Source organism: Rhinopithecus roxellana, chromosome 1, assembly GCF_007565055.1.
Source record: "Rhinopithecus roxellana isolate Shanxi Qingling chromosome 1, ASM756505v1, whole genome shotgun sequence".
In the NCBI taxonomy this organism is placed as follows: Eukaryota; Metazoa; Chordata; class Mammalia; order Primates; family Cercopithecidae; genus Rhinopithecus; species Rhinopithecus roxellana.
In genome coordinates this window covers 61,822,154-61,841,301 of record NC_044549.1, presented here as the reverse complement: position 1 = coordinate 61,841,301, position 19,148 = coordinate 61,822,154, and the positions used below count along the sequence as shown (strand labels likewise).

At 41.0% G+C, this 19,148-nt stretch overlaps 1 protein-coding gene across 11 annotated transcripts in view; it reads left to right on the top strand.

Annotated features, from left to right (window-relative positions):
• The window catches only part of FOXP1 (forkhead box P1), a 632,214-nt gene that overhangs the window by 459,664 nt on the left and 153,402 nt on the right, over positions 1 to 19,148 (top strand). For all 11 annotated transcript variants that reach the window (XM_030918371.1, XM_030918333.1, XM_030918145.1 and 8 more), the window contains one exon: positions 14,078 to 14,182. In XM_030918371.1, coding sequence (XP_030774231.1) covers positions 14,078 to 14,182 — 105 coding nt within the window. The remainder of the gene's footprint in view (positions 1 to 14,077; positions 14,183 to 19,148) is intronic.

Sequence of the window (19,148 nt, the reverse complement as noted above, 5' to 3'; positions counted from 1 at the left end):
GCTGGGACTACAGGTGTGCACCACCACACCTGGCTAATTTTTGTATTTTTAGTAGAAGACGGAGTGTTACCGTGTTGCCTGGGCTGATCTCCAACTCCTGGGCTAAAGTGGTACCCCTGCCTCAGCCTCCCAAAGTGCTGGGATTACAGGCATGAGCCACCGTGCCTGGCCCAAGAAAATTTCTTTTCTTTTCTTTTCTTTCTTTATTATTATTTTTATTTTTTGAGATGGAGTCTCGCTCTGTGGCCCAGGCTGGAGTGCAGTGGCGCCATCTCGGCTCACTGCAAGCTCCGCCTCCTGGGTTCACACCATTGTCCTGCCCCAGCCTCCTGAGTAGCTGGGACTACAGGAGCCCGCCACCTCGCCCGGCTAATTTTTTTGTATTTTTAGTAGAGACAATGTTTCACGATGTTAACCAGGATGGTCGCGATCTCCTGACCTCGTGATCCATCTGCCTCAGCCTCCCAAAGTGCTGGGATTGCAGGTGTGAGCCACCATGCCTGGCGGAAAATGTATTTTCTTAATCATATCCCCAAATGCTGACAATGTGTCATTGCAGGTGATGGTGTCATATTTTTTTTTTATTATTCTCCCAATTCATGAATACATTTTACATATCTTCTACCATGAACTTACTACTTCCATGATCTGTAGTTATACAGCACTTTTCAAAGTCACTTGTTACTTATTGAGTGTGAGGCTCTAGACTATGCACTTTACATGTATCAATTTGACATAGGTACTTTCAGTTCCTCCCATTCTTATTGAGGAAGAAACTAAGACACAGAGAGGTTAACTAGATTGTCTCAGGTCACACAGCTAGCAAACGGTGGAATTGGCCTTCAGATCCAGACACAATGATTGGTGTGTGTTCAACCACTATGTATGCTGCTTTTGTAGAAATATATTAATGTTTTTCAAAGCAAACTTCTATTTCTTTGTAATTCCTATGAATCTCTCAGGGTCAGTAATTCCCCCAGATTCCCAGAGAATCCTTACTTCTTCATGCCTGGAGCCTCAAGTTCCATCTTATGCTAAACTGTGATTACTGAAGTTCCAAAGATCATCGTCACTTTTCGAGCACAACTCTGTGAACATAACTGTATATCAGATGACCACAGTTTTTTTCAAATTCCCTTTTAAAGAGTTTCTAATTCCGCGACAAGCCAATCAAATCTGTATTTCTTTGCCACCATAAGATGTAATCTTTCTAAAGTTCATTACAAAGTTACCTTTTTGTGTGGCTTAGATTAACCTGATATATTTTTCTATATATGTCTACTTTTTTTTTAATCAGTCATGTCAAGCAAGTAGTTCTAGTTCCAGGTGAATGGAAGAACTCCAAATCCATAGCTCTGTGGATTAGTGGACTTTTTGTATGTGTCGTTCTTGAATATAGTGAAGGGATTCTATCCCAGCTGTGTGAACTTGACCACATTACATAAACTTTCGGTTTATATAAAGCAATTTAGAACCAATTGTAGTTGGGATTCAGTGTTAGTCACCATTTTCTTCATTGGTAGCATCACCACCAGTATCATCATCTCCCCCTAGCTCAATATTTGCCTCTTAGGCAGCCATTCCTGCATTGGGAATTAGCAAGGCATGGGTGAATGTTTGGTAAGAGTCAGAAAGAGTCATATTTGCTCAAGTGCCTTTGCCATTGTAAGAGCCAGGATTCTCAGCTGCATGTCATCTGTGTGACTGCAGATAAACCACGTACCCCTCTTGTCCTCAGTTTGCTTTTTGTACAATTAAAGTTGACTGCCTTAGATCTCTTTGGGTTCAAGAGAGGATGCTGCAAGTTTTCTTAGTGTTTCTATAAAGAGGACGACCAGTGGTTTGAGATCACTGGGAAAAAGGAATCTTTGCTTTCCATTGAGAAAATGTATTCTCTTATGCCTGGGGCAGTGTATTATACATATAGTAATAGTTTTAGTTTCCATTTACTGAATAACTATCATCCTTCAGGTGCTGTGCTAAGGGCTTTACCTACATATGTCACATAATCTTTACAATGTAACCTCTCTGGTCTTGTGTTTCTCTGGGTTTTTTTTTATTTTTTGTTTTTTGGTTTTTTTTTTTTTTTTGACACACAGTTTATGATCTACAAGTTAAAGTAACCACAAACATAATGCATGCACCACACACTTGCATACATCATGCTGTATTATAAGTATCAATTGTAATAGTGATATTTGAAACATTTTTCTATATGCTTTGCATAATAAGTAACACAAATATTTTGGAGTAGGTAAAATAGCTTAACTATTTTAGTTATTTGACATACTTTAAACAATGTGTTTATAGTAAACAATTGTGGTGTTTTTATTTGGGGATTTTTTTAAATATTATTTTTTCCAAGAATTGTTCAGAATTTTTTTCTCTCCAGCGAGAAGAAAAAAAAAATTGTAAGTGTATAACCGCTGAAAAGGCAAAAACTGAGAAAGGCCTAACCTGTTAGGCCCAACCTGAAAAGAATTTCTTTTCAGCACTAGGTGATAGACATATGGAGTCCCTCTGTATCATTTCTTTTTTTAAAAAATATAACTTCAACTTTCAATTTAAATTCATGGGTACATGTGCAGATTTGTTACCTGGGTATATCGCATGGTGCTGAGTTTGGGGATATCCCGACACCCAGGTACTGAGCATAGTACCCAGTAGTTAGTTTTTTCACCCTTGCCCACTTCCCTCTCTCTCTCTCCCTCATCTGTTAACTGGGTATAACTTACCTCAAAGAATTGTGAAAAAATAAATAATATAATGGCTCTGCACTGTTTGGTACTTGTCTGGCAATAAACACTAAAAAAATTACAACTTTTAATTATCTTCCTTATCCCCAATGACCAGGGACCAGGGCAGGTTTAATAACACAGTAAGTTAGCACCCATACCACCTCCACCAAAAAAAGAAGAAGAAGAATGTATTTATAACAGAGTGCAAGAGTCTACAGTGGCTTAAAACAAGAGCTAGAAATCCCACTGGACCTAAAAGTCATGCCGAATGGGTCAGGAGAAGAGATCTCACTTAGATGGAGGTGAAGTGTAAGATACAGGTGTCCGGAGTCATTAACTGTGGCTGGACTTTAGTAAAATTTGGGTAAAAAAAAAGAAAAAGACTTGTGTTCTCTTAGCTCTGCTTTTCTATTATTTGCTTTATGAAAAGTTCCTTTTGAAAAAAAATCCAACTTTGGCTTAGCTGAACCAAAGAATGAGGGACTTGTCCAGAATGAGGCTTGAGGAAGAACTGAGAATCAAGGTATGATGGGGACAACATCAGTATTCCAAAAGAAGATGGATGAACTCAGATAACCAGAGAGGTGAAAACACAGTGTGTGAGAGAGCAGAGATAGCTGGACTTGTTAATTCCTTCCTGTCCGCCTGCTTGGAGTTTGCCATCACGACAGTAGAAACACAGGATGCTGCTACAGGGATTCAGAAGCAGGGCTGGTCCCTTGGGTCTGGGGATATCAGGGGACACTGCTGCTTGAAGGAAATGGATTGTGAACAGACTTTTTAGGGAATGGTTGAATTTAGATGAAAAAGATTCTTGGATGCCATGTAAATGTGGGCAAAGAACAGGGAGGGCAGACTTGTAGATGTGGTTATGGCTCACAGAGTCCTGGCCATGGAAACATCTGGTTGAAAAAAAGCAAGTCTTTTGTGTGGGGAAAGGAAGGGAGATTAAAGTTAGAAGGTGTGACACTGAGAAAAGACCCTTCCCTTCATTCTGGAAGCAGAAGGGCCCACAGTGAGTCATGCATTTTTAGCTCCGGAGGTCTGCATAGCCCTTTGCCAAGATTACCCACGGCCATCTTTGGTCTAATCAGTGACCTTGGTACAGTGTGAGTATCAAGTTCTCATGAGACAATGTTTTGTTTTTGTTTTTCCATCCTAGCCACTCTGTAGACTTGTGACCTTGGGCAAGTCACTGAACTGTTTGCCCATTTTAAATCAAGAGTTACACAACTTTCCCCAACTTCCGTTAGAAAAGTTGGGAACAAGAAATAAAATTAGTGTAGAGAGAAACTAACTAGCACAGCGTCTGGTTCATAGTAAACGATCAATACAGTGTTTTTATTTAGTGTCTTAAATGTAGGGAAGTTATCCTGCACTTGTCCCTGTGTTTCTGGATGCTCCTCATTTTTCAAACTGTTATACAGATACAATCTTAGCTATTTTAAATAATGCTTTAAGGAGTGTAAATTAATGGAGAATATTAGGATTTCCCCCCTCCAATCCTAATATTTGATCAATAGTGAGTAGTTCCACATTTTACATTATTAATCTTGTTTGGGCCTTTCCTATATTCCCATTTCTGTTTCTTTCTTTTGTCTTCTATCTGTTGGAATGTTGCCTCTAAATCATTTTTACTCTTTGCTTCTTTGCCCAAATTCAGGCAAGAAAAGGAAGGTACTTTGTGAAGCAAAGCATTCATAGGTGTTAATTGCCTCTTAGGGCATCCCGAGTATGTGTGACTTATAGTATAAGAAAAAAAGGAATACAGCACCATATTTGTTTGAGCAAGAACTGGGTTCAGTGTTACTAGGAAAATCATGGAAAATCCTCCATTATTTTGAGCATAATTCTAGTTAGATTCTTCCACAAGCTTCAAAATTAGCAAGTCTCATTCTGAGGTATGAAAAGATGTGAATCTGAATTATTCATAATGAGAGTTGCTGAGCTGCACCCTCATAAAAGGCAATTGCAAAAAACAGTGGGTTAAATACAGTGAGTTAATAGAGCCTTTTGATTCATTTATCCTTGCATTTGACCCCGATTTTTTTCTACTTTGGGAACCTGGAGGATGGGGCCAACTTATTTATTTTTAAACACAATCTAGTCTTAAACAGAGGGAAAAAAGAGTTTGATGCAGCATCCAACTTAACATTTTAGACATTTTCTAATAAACTTCACTTCGGTTTTACTTCACTGCAATGCTAATGTGGCCTACAGTCATAGCAGCCTAGGCTGTGATCTTGTCAACTCTCATGAGCTAAACAGGCTCAGGCTTGGGCACTGCTTGAATGGAATCCCTCCAAAGACAACTCAGGTGCCGGAGACTTGGTGTAGTGATTCATCGTCTGGCACTGGCTCCAAGAGGAGCAACCAGCCAGTGCCTCAGCAAGGTGGTTATAGGGCCCTATGTTAATGGGAGTAGGAGTATGATGGTGGTGGCTTTTTTTTTTTTTTTTTTTTAGCTCTTCCAAAAGACTTCAAACAGACTTCCTGACTGTAGTCGTTAAACTTACTACACCTAATTTTGCAAGAGGACCATAGACCATAGATACCCCCCCCCCCTTTTTTTTTTGATGTCATGAAGATCCTATGCTTTAGCTTCCTGGCTGGGAAGTATCCTATACGTGCCTTTCAAGTAAAAAAGGTTACTCATAGTTGCAAGCGGATACAGGGTTTGCTGACCCCTTCCTGGGCTTGTTTGGCGGTGGGGTTTCTAGCAGAATGCCACCTCCTATCTAGAGCCTTTGGCATCTCTGTGTGTCCATGTCTCCTGTAGTTGGTGCATGGAATGGCATTTGAACCCACAACAGTAATGCAGACAAATCACGAGGTGGTGCAGGAACACATTTGCGCAATTCTCTTTCGTCCCAGTTCTTGAAGAAGAAAAAGAAGGGAGAGAGGGAGGGAAGAAGGAAGGATTTTTTGCCATCTTTTCCTCCCCAAGAAAATATACTCAAATAAATTGGTGACTTTAAAAGAAACAAAAAGCACAATTCCCAAACCTACCTTTGCGGTATTTGTTGAACATTAAAGTAAAAGAAAAGCAAGGAATATACATAATAGGCATCATAGCAATGATAACCACCCTACGTGTAGCTTAAAGAATATAAAATCATGTCTGTAAGTATATGTGAAACCTAACATTGGATGTAGATCTAGAAGAGGTTCAGGCTGGTGTGGGGTGATAAAGTGGTCCAAGTACTGCAGAGGGTGCTTTGGCCTGGCCTTTACCTCTTCCCCACCGTCCCCACACAGAGATGACACTGCCCATGACCCATGATTGTAACTCCTCTGCAGTTAGGACAATGATGACCAGAGAGAACAGTGACTTTTATGTTTCTTGTCCCTTTCCATTTTGACTCAAACACATAATGTTGGAAAGCTGTAGATACGGAGTTGTCTCTGCTCTGATTTTTCTCCATGCCTATCTTGACGTTGTCTCATAAACTTATTTGCAAAGACTGGAACGCTTTTTCAAATCCATGCAAAATGTCCTACCTAAATATCAGCTGTTATTAAATGCTCTGTAAGCATAGGGTAATTTGTCCAGCTGTCGAAACTCTTGAGGATGGATGATGCTACATAGAGCCTTTCCTTTCTCAGCCACTGATTCAAATTCAATATATCCCAGTTGATGTAAGACTTGGCTGTCTACTGCACCTGCTTTTGGGGTTGAGTCAAGTGGATTTACTGCTGGTGAATGTTCAGAGTCCACACCCTTATTTGCAGTATCATAGAGTAGACCAAGCAGTGACTGGTACAAAGAAACTGTTAAAGGCTGTCTGTGAATGGTCATTACCCCCTGTAAGTTTTGTTGGAGGATGTGTTTTGTTTTCTATTTACGACGCCAATAACCTGACTCAACGATTTACTGCAGTGCTTTTGTTCATCCCTTGTGTATCTAATAGTTACATAGTCATAAGAATTGGAATCTTTCTTTGAGCATCTAATATTTTCACAATCACCAGAATCCCTCCATGAGATTAGCTTACTTTTTCCATTGTCTTGTTGTAACCAAGTGCTCTATTTGTAAAATGAAATTTTTTAAAAAGTGTTTGAAGAACCTGTTGCTTTGGAATACTGCTGATTCTGTATGAATACTTCCAGTTCTACAAGCCACTGTCATTTCTTTCTTTTTCTTTTCTTTAAGTCATTTACAGCCCTTAATTCCTTCCTGCACTGGAGTGATTGCTCTGTCTAAAGCAAGAAGGTGATGAAGTTTCCTTGCATACTTAGTCCCAGGTCTTGCTACAGAGTGATTGTCAGATTGTGTTAAATGATCATTGCTTTGGTTGCTGGGGTTGAACAAAGATAGCAAACTAGTTTAGGGGAACCAGGCTCTCTAGAGGGACTCAAAGAGGATGTAGAGGATGAGAAACAGAGGAGAGAATATGACTCCTTTCCTACTAATCTTCCCATGCTGCTTTTCTCTTTTTACAAGCTTTTCCTCCCACCTCCATATCCACAGTGACTGTTGATTAGCCCATGAAATTATGTGAAAAACAGGTTTGATCTTGAGGGGTGGGGAGAGTCTAGGAAAAGAAATTAGAAGAAGGATGGCTGACTCAGACCAGCCTTTCAAGCTGGAAATGGGACAACTTCTCAGGGCAGACAGGAAATAACCAACTCTCGACTGGCCACCAATAAGGCACGTGCTGTCTTCGTTCTGTGGGTGCTCAGGATCTCATACTGATCTGAACTGCTGTCAGTTGCCTACCAGCAGAAACACATCTTCAAGCTTTGAGGCAAGTTTTAAACAGTTTCAGATCAAAAGCACATGGATGTATTTCCTTTTCAGAACATCAACATTGAATTTGAGCTTAAAGAACAGCTGATTAATAATGTTCTTGCTCCTTGGCCAAACTCTAAAATTATTTTGGGGAACTGATTGAAAGATGTGTTTATATAAGATTCTATCCAATGAAATCTTTGGGGATCTCGGAATACAGATAGCAACCTAAGACGGGGATTGACAGACTTTTCCAATAAAGAGCCAGATAAGAAATATTTTAGGTCTCAAGGGCCATGTGGTCTCTGTCAAAAGTCTTTGACTCCATTTTGTAGCAGAAAAGTAGCCATAGATTATATATAAGGGGATGAACTTGACTGTGTTCCAATAAAACTTTATTGGTAAATACCAAAATTTGAATACCATATAAGTTTCGCATGTCATAATATAATCTTGTTTCATTTTTTCTCAACCATTTAAGTAAGCAAAAACCATTCTTATGTCATGAATTGATATATGACAGATGTACAAAACGGGTGAGAGACTGAATTTGGTCCACGGGCTATAGTTTGCTGGCCCATGACTAGAAACTTTCCAGTTAGTCATATTTTTTGAAGACCTCCATGTGTCAGTGGCTTATCTCAGACCCTGTCACCAAGTGTGTTATGCAAAACATTTTAGAAAGATTTTCTCCTTCTACCAGCTTGCTTTATGTATGTGTGCATGCCTGTTCAAACCATATTTTATATAAACTTGTTGATGTTTCTTAAAATATGGTAGACACGTTTTTGAACATCGGCTACCTTGATAAACATGCTAAACATAGAATTACCTAGCCCCTAAATATAAGCACCTGCTATGATCTTAGAATGTAAATAGCTCAGAAGTTGTAAACATGCTTATGTAAAACATAATTTGTAAATAACAGATGGCGCTTATTTACTAAGAATATGAAGGCACTGATGAGAATGAAGTAATCTTGGACCAATAGAATGGAAGGTGTGTCAAAAATGTCCAGGTTCCCAGTTAATGTGAAAACATGACCTACCAAACCAGCAGTGAAAGGAACATCTCACTGGCTCTTGAGTTCTGAGAGCTGGCCATGGACCATGGCATGCCAGCCATTGGGCAGTTCCAACCCCTTATGCAGATCCAGGCATAGATGGGAGACTAGTCAATCCACAGTTGAGATGAAAGTGATGTGTGCCTGCCCCCTACTCCCCCCGCCCCACCTACTTCTTCTTTTAGCTCAGAGAGCCACTTATTTTAGTTTGAAGGAAAATAAATGTGAATGTGTGCAACTGGGCTCTAAGTGCCTTAGTTTTATCATTCACCTCCGCTCTGTGACATCCTCAAACTGTGTCTTTACTGTAACCCGAGCCTAGCATGAAAATACAGGACCAGGTTATCCAGTGCCAGGCAATTGTCACATCTGTTACAAAGGAAGTGTTGACTCAACCCAGCCCAGGAACCACCACCAAGAGTAAAAGGTCTCCAGAGATGGGATTGGACCTTTTACGTTATTTACATTAGCAGTTGATCTGGAACTTGAGTCAGAGTTGATCCTTGCTTCTTAAAAGAGAAATTCATTTATTTGTATCTTTTCTGTCTCTCTCTTTCTGCCGCTTGCCCTCTCCTTTCTCCTTTTTCACCCTTCTCTCTCCCTGTCCCATAAACTCAAACACATATCCACACACATTCTGTATCCAGAGAATCTAATTTTATCTTCAAACAATATATCCTAAGGGACTTTTCTCTAATTGTGATTGAGATATTGTTATAAGAATAAGAAAAGTCCATTCTCACTCCTCAATTGTATTGGAATAATCTCTGGCCTGGCACTGTGACTCACAGCTATAATCCCAACACTTTGAGAGGCCAAAGTGGGAGGATTGCTTAAGCCCAGAAGTTTGAAACCAGCTGGGGCAACACAGTGAGATCCTGTCTCTACAAAAATGAAAAAATTAGCTGGGTGTGGTGGCCCCTGCCTGTAGTCCCAGCTACTCAGGAGGCTGAGGTGGGAGGATTGCTTGAGCCCAGGAGGTCAAGGCTACGGTGAGCTGTGATTGTGCTACGGCACTCCAGCCCAGGCAACAGAGTGAGACCTTGGCTCGAAGAAAAAAAAAAAAAAAAAAGATTATCTCTGGGGTTTAGGCAGTGGAGTTGGAGATGAAGGACATAATCTGTTCTGATCACATAACAGGTAAAAATGGTTATCAAGTCATCATCTACAGGAAACATGGTGAACATAGGTCTCTGACATAGTTTCCAAAGGGGATCCCATCAGTCATTGCACATTTTTCACTGTCCCACACTGAACATTATAATAAGTGTTTTTTTACTTTTTACAAATCATGGATGCTGGATATTTATATTATAATGCCCAGATACATAGTGTTAAACACTAAGGATTTATTGCCTCTCCTTGCATGTGACAATTTAAAATCTAGACCACAGTAATTTATATATCATGGAAAGAAAACACCTTTTATTGGTTGATTTCAAAGCATGTTATAGGTTCTGTTCAGTTAGGTTTTAAAACTCCTGCTGAGGCCTAAGGCAATTTTTAAATGGATTTTAATTTGGGGAGGATATGGATAATAATTTGTTCCTACTCTGTTAACATACTCATGATAAAGCTGGGGAATTATTGTGGGATAATTCATAGCAATTCATATCCAAATGAATTATTCTCTGCACTAGTGTTGTCTCTCCATCCCAAATATTTAAAGTTATTTTACCTGTGTTTATTCATTTGGCGGCTGAAATTTGGAAGCCAGTTTGCACATCTTTATCTTGTGGTGTTCTCTGTTCAGTAGGTCGGCTACAGTTTCCCTTGGGTTCACACAAATTTGCAAACCTTTTCCCCCTGTGCTTGTATCTTGGATTATCGTCTTTAGTGGGCCTCTGTTTGAGATGGTGTGAAGAGGCTGGGGTTTGCAATACAATTATTTAAGTTCATGTACCCTATATTGGGTCTGAAAAAAAAAAAGTTATACATGACTTTTTTACCCCCTTCAAACCAGAAAAATTAAATCTGCGGATCCTGGTAGCTAATTTTGAAATGTGTGATCATTCTGTAGAGCCAGCTCAGTAAGCATTTGTTGAAAACTTAGGTTTAAGTTCTATACTTTCCTTTGCTTATGTACATTTATGAGACCATGCTCATATAAGAATAGTTTTGTGATGGCCGGACACGATAGCTCATGCCTGTAATCCCAGCACTTTGGGAAGCGGAGGCGGGCAGATCACTGAGGTCGGGAGTTTGAGACCAGCCTGGCCAATATGACAAAACCCTGTCTCTACTAAAAATACAAAAACTAGCAAGGCATGGTGGCAGGTGCCTGTAGTCCCAGCTACTCGGGAGGCTTGGGCAAGAGAATTGCTTGAAACCAGGAGGCAGAGGTTGCAGTGAACCAAGATTGCACTACTGCACTTCAGCCTGGGCAACAGAGCAAGATTTTGCCCCCTCCTCCCCCTGCCAAAAAAAAAGAATAGTTTTATGTGTATGTGTGTATGTTTTTCTTAAAGACACTTTGCTGAACTGAGGAGTTGACTATAGCTGCTCTGAGACTTGACTATTTAAAAATTGAGGCCGGGTACAGTGGCTCACACCTGTAATTCCAGCACTTTGGGAGGCCGAGGCAGGTGGATCACCTGAGGTCAGGAGTTAGAGACCAGCCTCGCCAACATGGCAAAACTCCATGTCTACTAAAAATACAAAAATTCACCGGGTGTAGTGACACATGTCTGTAGTCCCAGCTACTCAGGAGGCTGAGGCAGGAGAATTACTTGAACCCGGGAGGCAGAGGCAAGAGAATTACTTGAACCCGGGAGGCAGAGATTGCAGTGAGCCGAGATCTCACCACTGCACTCCAGCCTGGGTGACAGAGTGAGACTCCGTCTTCAATAATAATAATAATAATAGTAATAAAAAGTGAGTGCCTGTTCTCCCAGTATTTGGTGGAGTATAAGTTATATAGAGTCTTCATTACTTTGTTTTTCTATGCTTGCTTTATTTTAGTGTTAAATGTGTGTGTAACCTTTCTCCTCTTTCCCACCATATTTTTCTCTGCACTGTCATCTACAGTCCCTCTCTCTGCCTTTCCAACTAGCAACCAAACCCTTCTTTGCTGATCAGTCTATTATTCTGAGAACTCTGATGATAGCACTTAAAATATATAACAGTTCCCTTTCTACATTAAAAAGCCGTAAAACCTTCATGTGAAATAACTAAGGGAACATATATAGTAGGAGAAGAGGCTTTTGCTCCTGCAGATACCTTGCAAAGGGGACTGGGACTATTTTTCTTATATGATATAAATGAAATCTTCACTCTGCCCACTTTTACACCTACGCATGTACTGAGCGTCTCCAAGGAGACAAGGAAACCCGGAGTCCAGTGATGGTGAATCCTCCCTGAGACAGCAGGCTGGAGTCTCAGGCAACTCTCCCAGGCGTCTTGGCTTCCAGATGCCCCACTCAGACAGCCCCTTTTCTCCAGGCTCTTCCAGGCAGGCCTTGTCGAATCTGTCTCTCCCTTCACAGCTGAACTAGCCCGTGCATTACATCTGAAGGGCTGGTCGTGGTGAGTTCAGTAGGCAGAAGGCCTCCCTGGGACACGGGGGTGGACGCAGTAGGGAGGTGGGATAGCAGGGTTCCACTTTTCTCGTGGTCTTTTCTTTGTCACTTATCTATCAGTGCTTATGTTTGTCAGCTTCCGTTTGCACCTCTTAAACACAAAGACGCCACTCAACCTTACACAGTGTCTTAAAAATATTATGTGTTACAACTCTAGTTATGAGCACAGTTCAGTGAGCGTGTCCTTTTAGGAGAAGCACTGTTCTTGCACATTCCATGTTTTTAGGTGTCTGCTCATGAACATTAATCCTCTAGACTACTCTGTTTTCTCTTTCTTCTGAGTTCAATGCACAGGGACACCCAGGCCCTCTTACCTCTCTTCCATTACACCATTGTCCCTATAACTTTTCTTGTAAATATACATGTTATTTTCTTATATAAATGAAGTACCTGTTCCTTTTTAAGGAACACACTACCATCATAAGTCCGTTATGCTAAGTTTGTAAGACTATTGCCTCAGGTCCTTTTGATGTATTGATGACATCTATGTGTGCCTCTTCTTTGATGCACAAATAATTTGGTTACCGTATAGAAATTATTATTCATATAAGAAGAAGTCTCATTTTGTGTCTAAACTCTAAGCACATCATTTAATGAGCATTCTTGACATCTCTGCCATGTTCTCTGCCGTTCTTGGTTCTCAGCTGCATTGACTCAAGTAAGCCAACTTTTCATATGACTTTCTAGCACAATATCCTCAAACTTCAGTTTTCTGTTGCTGATCCTACTGCCATCTTTGGAAAGGTGTGTGGCTAGCCATTATTCCTGTTCTGAATTCTTTGGCAGTGAATGTCTTCGTGGGAGTTTATCGATGACATTATTTTTTTCTTTTTTACTTGAACTTTTATTTATTTTATTTTATTTTGTTTTTTGAGGTGGAAACTTACTGTGCTACCCAGACTGAAGCGCAGTGGTGCTATCTCAACTCACCCCAACCTCCGCCTTCTGGATTCAAGCGATTCTCCTGCCTCAGCCTCCCAAGTAGCTGGGATTACAGGCATCTGCCACTACACCCAGCTGATGTTTGTATTTTTAGCAGAGACAGGGTTTCACCATGTTGGCCAGGCTGGTCTCGAACTCCTGACCTCAAGTGATCTGCCCACCTCAGTCTCCCAAAGTGCTGGGATTACAGGCGTGAACCACCACGCCCAGTCTTGAACTTTTAAAAAGATTTGTCAGTCATATGTTAAACATTTTAGAGGACTCTTCTGTTTTCTTCCTGCTTTATCTCCAATTCATACTACCTCCCCAATGTCTACCTTTAAGGAAAAACCTTCCCATATTGTAAGCCTGAAAGCGTCATTTGTAATAAACATAACCAGTTTTATTCGCAGATACATAACGTTCCTCTTTAAGATGACTAGAGATCAGATTTGCCAAATTTTCCTCTCTGATTTCTGTCAGGGTCATCCTAGGTATGTCTCATCTGTTTCATCTTCCTTCCTAGATAGCCTAACCCATAGTGTATACTTTTCCTGTGATCCACCACTTAGCTGTTTCTCTTTATTTGGACTCAGATCAGGTGAAAGTATTACTTTCAACTTGAGTCCCCACATTTCCCCAAGAAGAATTGAGGGAGGGTGAAGGTGATCCTGGAAAGGGCCCTGTAGTGTCTCCCAAGTTTTCATCTTTGCCCGGGTTCCTCCTAGTGTCTCTGTCATCTTTCTTCAGAGTCCCAATCACTCATGGTCTTACATTTCATGTCAGATCTGTAGTAGGAATAAAGTGTCTGCTTAGATGCCTGTGGAACTGTGGATGAAATTGGCCAAGTCAAAGGAAACGTAAACAGATTCTGGAAATTTTTCCAACTAAGACTGGTGGGAAGTTTCGTTTGCTGTTTTCATTTGCCAGGAAATAGGAAAGTCAGGACCCAGTCCCAAAGCGCACTTCCTGGAATCCTTTTTTATGAAGAGTCCCCTGAACCTGTGTAGTAACGCAAAGGATTTTCATCTGTTTTTCCTTCCAGGCACTTCAGGTGGCAAGACAGCTCCTTCTTCAGCAGCAGCAGCAGCAGCAGCAAGTTAGTGGATTAAAATCTCCCAAGAGGAATGACAAACAACCAGCTCTTCAGGTAACAATTCTTTTTCTTTTTAAATTGACATTCTACCCTTTGGGATAACTGATAAGCAGTTCCGGAGTGGATTGTGTTGAGCATTGCAAATCATGTACGAAAATCTTCTGTGGAAAGTACATTTTTGGTTTACCAGCAGGATATAACATTTTGGGGAAAATGTGTGTTTGACCAAAAGTTTTATTGTCAGGCGTAAGATCTCCTGATAAGTGAATATAATAGAAGGATAAGGAGTTGCAAGTGTTGAGTTGCTGATAGGCAGTGTAGGTTACCAATGAGAAAAGTTCATAGTACTCAGAATTGTCACCACGTTCTCTTATGTTGGGTCTGGAAATGGGATAAACACACACAGACACACACCTTACTTTAGTGTAGTCATCCTCAATAGGGATGATTACCTCCCCCCCCCCACCCCCGACCAGAGGACAAGGGGCAATGTATAGAGACGTTTTTGTTGCCATAACTAGCAGGGCAGAGGTGTTGCTGGCATCCAGTAGGTACAGGCCGGGGATCTTACCAAACATCCTGCAATGCACAGGACACGGCACATTGTGATTCATCCCAGAATGTCAGTAGCATCAAGAACTATGACTTGGCCTGAGGAGGATGTGGTACTTTTAATATTATGTCTTGTAATGATTCCAATATGTACCCAATTCTTCAGTGGATATGTTCAGAATGTTTCTAGGTCATAATTTTTAAGTGGCAAGAAATTTTTATGTAAAGATACAAAACTGGTTGTTCTAGCAACTTCTGATTTCAGGCACGTTGAAGGCAAGGGGTTAATGGAGTAGAAGAAGGAGTAAGTTTATAAAAATCTAATTTGGGGCTGGGCATGGTGGCTTACACCTGTAATCCCAGCACTTTGAGAAGCTGAGGCAGGCGGATCATTTGAGGTCAGGAGTTTGAGACCAGGCTGGCCAACATGGTGAAACTCCATCTCTACCAAAAATACAAAAATTAGCCAGGCTTGGTGGTGGGTGCCTGAAATCCCAGCTACTAGGGAGGCTGAGGCAGGAGAATCACTTGAACCTGGGAGGTGGAGGTTGCAGTGAGCCAAGATTGCACCACCGTGCTCCAGCCTGGGTGACAAGAGTGAAACTCCATCTCAAAAAAAAAAAAAAAAAAAAAAATCTAACTTGGATTTTTGACTCAAAGTAGAAAATTGTAATAGAAATTTCAAAGAAACTTGAATCAGGGTCTTCATGCTCACATTTAAAAGAGGGCACTTGGCACCCGGGTCCTAAGTGGTTCAGACTACTTTCGTAGCTGAAGGTGGGCATCCCTGTCACAGGAGGGGACAGAATCTGTAAGCGGTAGCTGATAGGTGTATAACTTGGTGCCAATTAATTGGATAATGAGGTCAACTTAAATTCTAGCTTGTGTTTACTTTTCACAGGTCAGGGTGAACCACAGCCTGTTCCCAGATTATCCGCAAAGATCAAACTGACCTTGACCAGCAAGTTCTAGTTCTTCTACATGTACTTGGGAAACTCACTTTCCAGAGAGAGTTCAGCACTATAATGACACTTTATTGGAAGAGTTGACAATGTGCCTTGTTTACTAACCCTTCTGTAAATACTTATTTGGTAAACCGTCACCAGACCATGTGCCTTGGAATGCATGCGCATGCAGGGGACATTTTTAATGAGGTATAGTGCCATTGAGGGCCCATGTCAGGTGCTATAAGAAGTGCTTTGTTGTGCAGATGTCTTAAGAACAGCTCTGGAGGATGAAATATGACTATCTTGACCTTTCAGCTGTGAGCTTATTTGTCAGGATTCAAATAAGTTGAAAGGATCAAACTGAACAGTTTCCGTAGTCAGACTGGGAATTGTGTTTCAGAGGTCAGCAGCGGAGGCCACGTTGCAGATTCCATAACATAGCCAATTGTTGGTACATATTAAAGTACTGGGGCATCTCCTGTGGACAGAGACACAATTAAAATTCTAATTTATTAATGTATACAGGGAGCTAGCCCAGCCTGTCACTCATTGATTCAAATGATGGTCCATTCTTTTTGCCTCCCTCTTGGAGCTCTCACAGCCTTAAAAATACCCCGAGTTCTCTTGAATTCATCAGACCTCAAGTGCATTGGGAAAATGAAAATATATTATTGGGGGGAAAATCTTACACATAGTAGAGCTTTGGTTAGAGATAATAAAAAAAAAATACACACATACACAATCTGATCACAGTGCTCTTCAGTATTGAATATCATTTGTGATTTTTTTTATGGTAGAATTATTTTCCCTCATACTTGCTTTTTAAAAACATATGGCATTTTTAGGTAACTTCTTTTCCAAGATGAACGAAGTTCCTTGAGGGCTAAATATAAGAAGTAAAGTTTCAGGGGATTTCCTTTTGAGGGCTCTTTTTCTTCTTGCCTGTTACAGGGTTTTTAGCCACCATGCAGAAGAGGATGATATAGAGGGCTTCATTTTTCTTGGCAAGGACAGTGTCAAAACCAACCTCACACATTCTGCTGAGCTCTTCAGTCTGTATAAAAAGTGGGGGGAGAAGGGGTAATCTTGAATGCTGGTTTTGGTAAAGAAGATGTCTTGATTTTTTTTCCTACCCCCCAAGTAGAGGAGTTGACAAGCAGAGAATTTAGACGAGCTTTAAGATTTGGCCGGGGGAAAGAAATCTAAAGGGTTGGTGGACTGGTGTGTGTGTGTATCATAGACAATTGCTGAAGGACCCCTCAGCTGCCTGAGAGGGTCATGCACATTCAGTAAGCTTTATTAGGTTGGCTGGCCTTCCACAAACAGAGGAGAAATTACTATCCTAGGCCACATGGTATATTATCTCATTATAAAAATATGCATATAGACTTGGTGATTCACAGAAGGAATAACCTTCATATTTAAATATATCTTGCCATACTGCATCCTCGCTGAGGCATCTCCGCCGGAGTGGCTCTGAAATGAAAGGGAAATCCTATAGCAAATCTTAACAGTGCTCATCTCTGATCTTCTCACCCTTCATAACTACACCGAGAGACCGATTTTAGCAAATTTCAGATCTTCTGCATAGAGGAAGGCTTGACAGGGAAGGAGGATTTGATCTGCTGATAGCTTGAGGGGGGGAAAAAAAAAGAAACCCAAATCCCCAAATATACTGTGACTCATATTTTAAGCATATCTCACACTTCCCTGCTTTATGTTTGGCAGCGCTCTCTGGTTTCACAGGCTGATGATACCAACAAAAGAAAATGGAAAGTTAGAGGAGGCTATAAGTGGTTACTCGATAGAGATCATAAAATGTAGTCAAACATCACCAATTTGGTCTAATTTCAGGGAGATGAGAGTAAATAAGAGAGAAATGCCGCTCTTTGCAGATCCACATACTGAACCAAATCTGAGCTGGTCACATTCTTGGATGATGTGGTTTATTAATGAAGGCATTAATCGGGCATAGACATTGCTTCTAAAGTTCTTGAGAAATATTCTACTTAGTAACTGAAATTATCTTTTTACTTAGTCTGTTCATTTGCTTTGCAAATTTTTTTATGAATGATACAAATGAAAATTGAAAATTGGCCCCATCATAAATTCAGAATCAGAGTGATCTGAATTAATTAAGTGCAAGTTGGTGATCATTTCCAAAGCAGGCTGGGCATGGTGCTGGTGTTCATAGGATACAGAACTGTTGAAGAGACAGACCCTGCCTTCAGGAAGCTTATGAGTTGTAAACAAATTAACGTTTTGCTGCAAAAAGAAAATTACAGATAAGTAAAAATAGTAGGCTCTTTTTTTTTTTTTTTTTTTTTGAGATGGAGTCTCGCTCTTTCACCCAGGCTGGAGTGCAGTGGAGCAATCTCGGCTCACTGCAAGCTCCATCTTCCAGGTTCAAGCGATTCTCCTGCTCAGCCTCCCTAGTAGCTGGGACTACAGGCATGCACCACCACACCCAGCTAATTTTTGTAATTTTAGTAGACACTAGGTTTTGCCATGTTGACCAGGCTGGTCTTGAACTCCTGACCTCAGGTGATCCACCTGCCTCGACCTCCCAAAGTGTTAGGATTACAGCCACTGCGCCCAGCATTGGCTCTCTTTTATAAATATTTATATACTTCTGAAGATGGCTTAAACAAATGAAATAAATGCTAAACAGTGCAGGTGTACTCATAACCTCGAAAATGTGTAACTTTACTGGCTGAAGATTAATTTGTGAGTAGATGAGCAATTTTATTGATCAGATTTTGGAACTTTGACCACCATTTCTGGGTAGCAATTCATTTTGGTTCTTTAAGCATTTTAGTTGTTGGCACGAGTGCATAAACTGGAAGGAAATCAAATGACACATTTTCTCCTAAGAAAGTAAGAGTACATGTGTATTCTGGCAGCATTAAAGTTAGGAAAGAAAGTAAACTTTGTGTGTTGCCTACAGTGGAAAGCTCACCAGTTTCAGGCCCCCTATAAAAAATTTGAACCTGAAGCCAGTCATCTGATAGTTTTCCCTCCTGCCCATCCCCTTCCTTCCAAGATGATGTCATATGTGAGCCCCTTACTCAGAAGGTCATTTCACTGGAAGGAAAGATGGTGAAACCCACTTAGAAGGCCAGCCCTTTAGTCCACTTGGAAGCTCAGAGTGATCATGTGGATTCTTGCTTTAAGTGGAGAAGGTTAAAATACAAGATTCAGCAGGTGTTTTTTTTTTTTTTTTTTTTGAGACGGAGTCTTGCTCTGTCACCCAGGCTGGAGTGCAGTGGCTGGATCTCCGCTCACTGCAAGCTCCGCCTCCCGGGTTTACGCCATTCTCCTGCCTCAGCCTCCCAAGTAGCTGGGACTACAGGCGCCCGCCACCTCGCCCGGCTAGTTTTTTGTATTTTTTAGTAGAGACGGGGTTTCACCGGGTTAGCCAGGATGGTCTCGATCTCCTGACCTTGTGATCCGCCCGTCTCGGCCTCCCAAAGTGCTGGGATTACAGGCTTGAGCCACCGTGCCCGGCCTGGGTGTTTTTT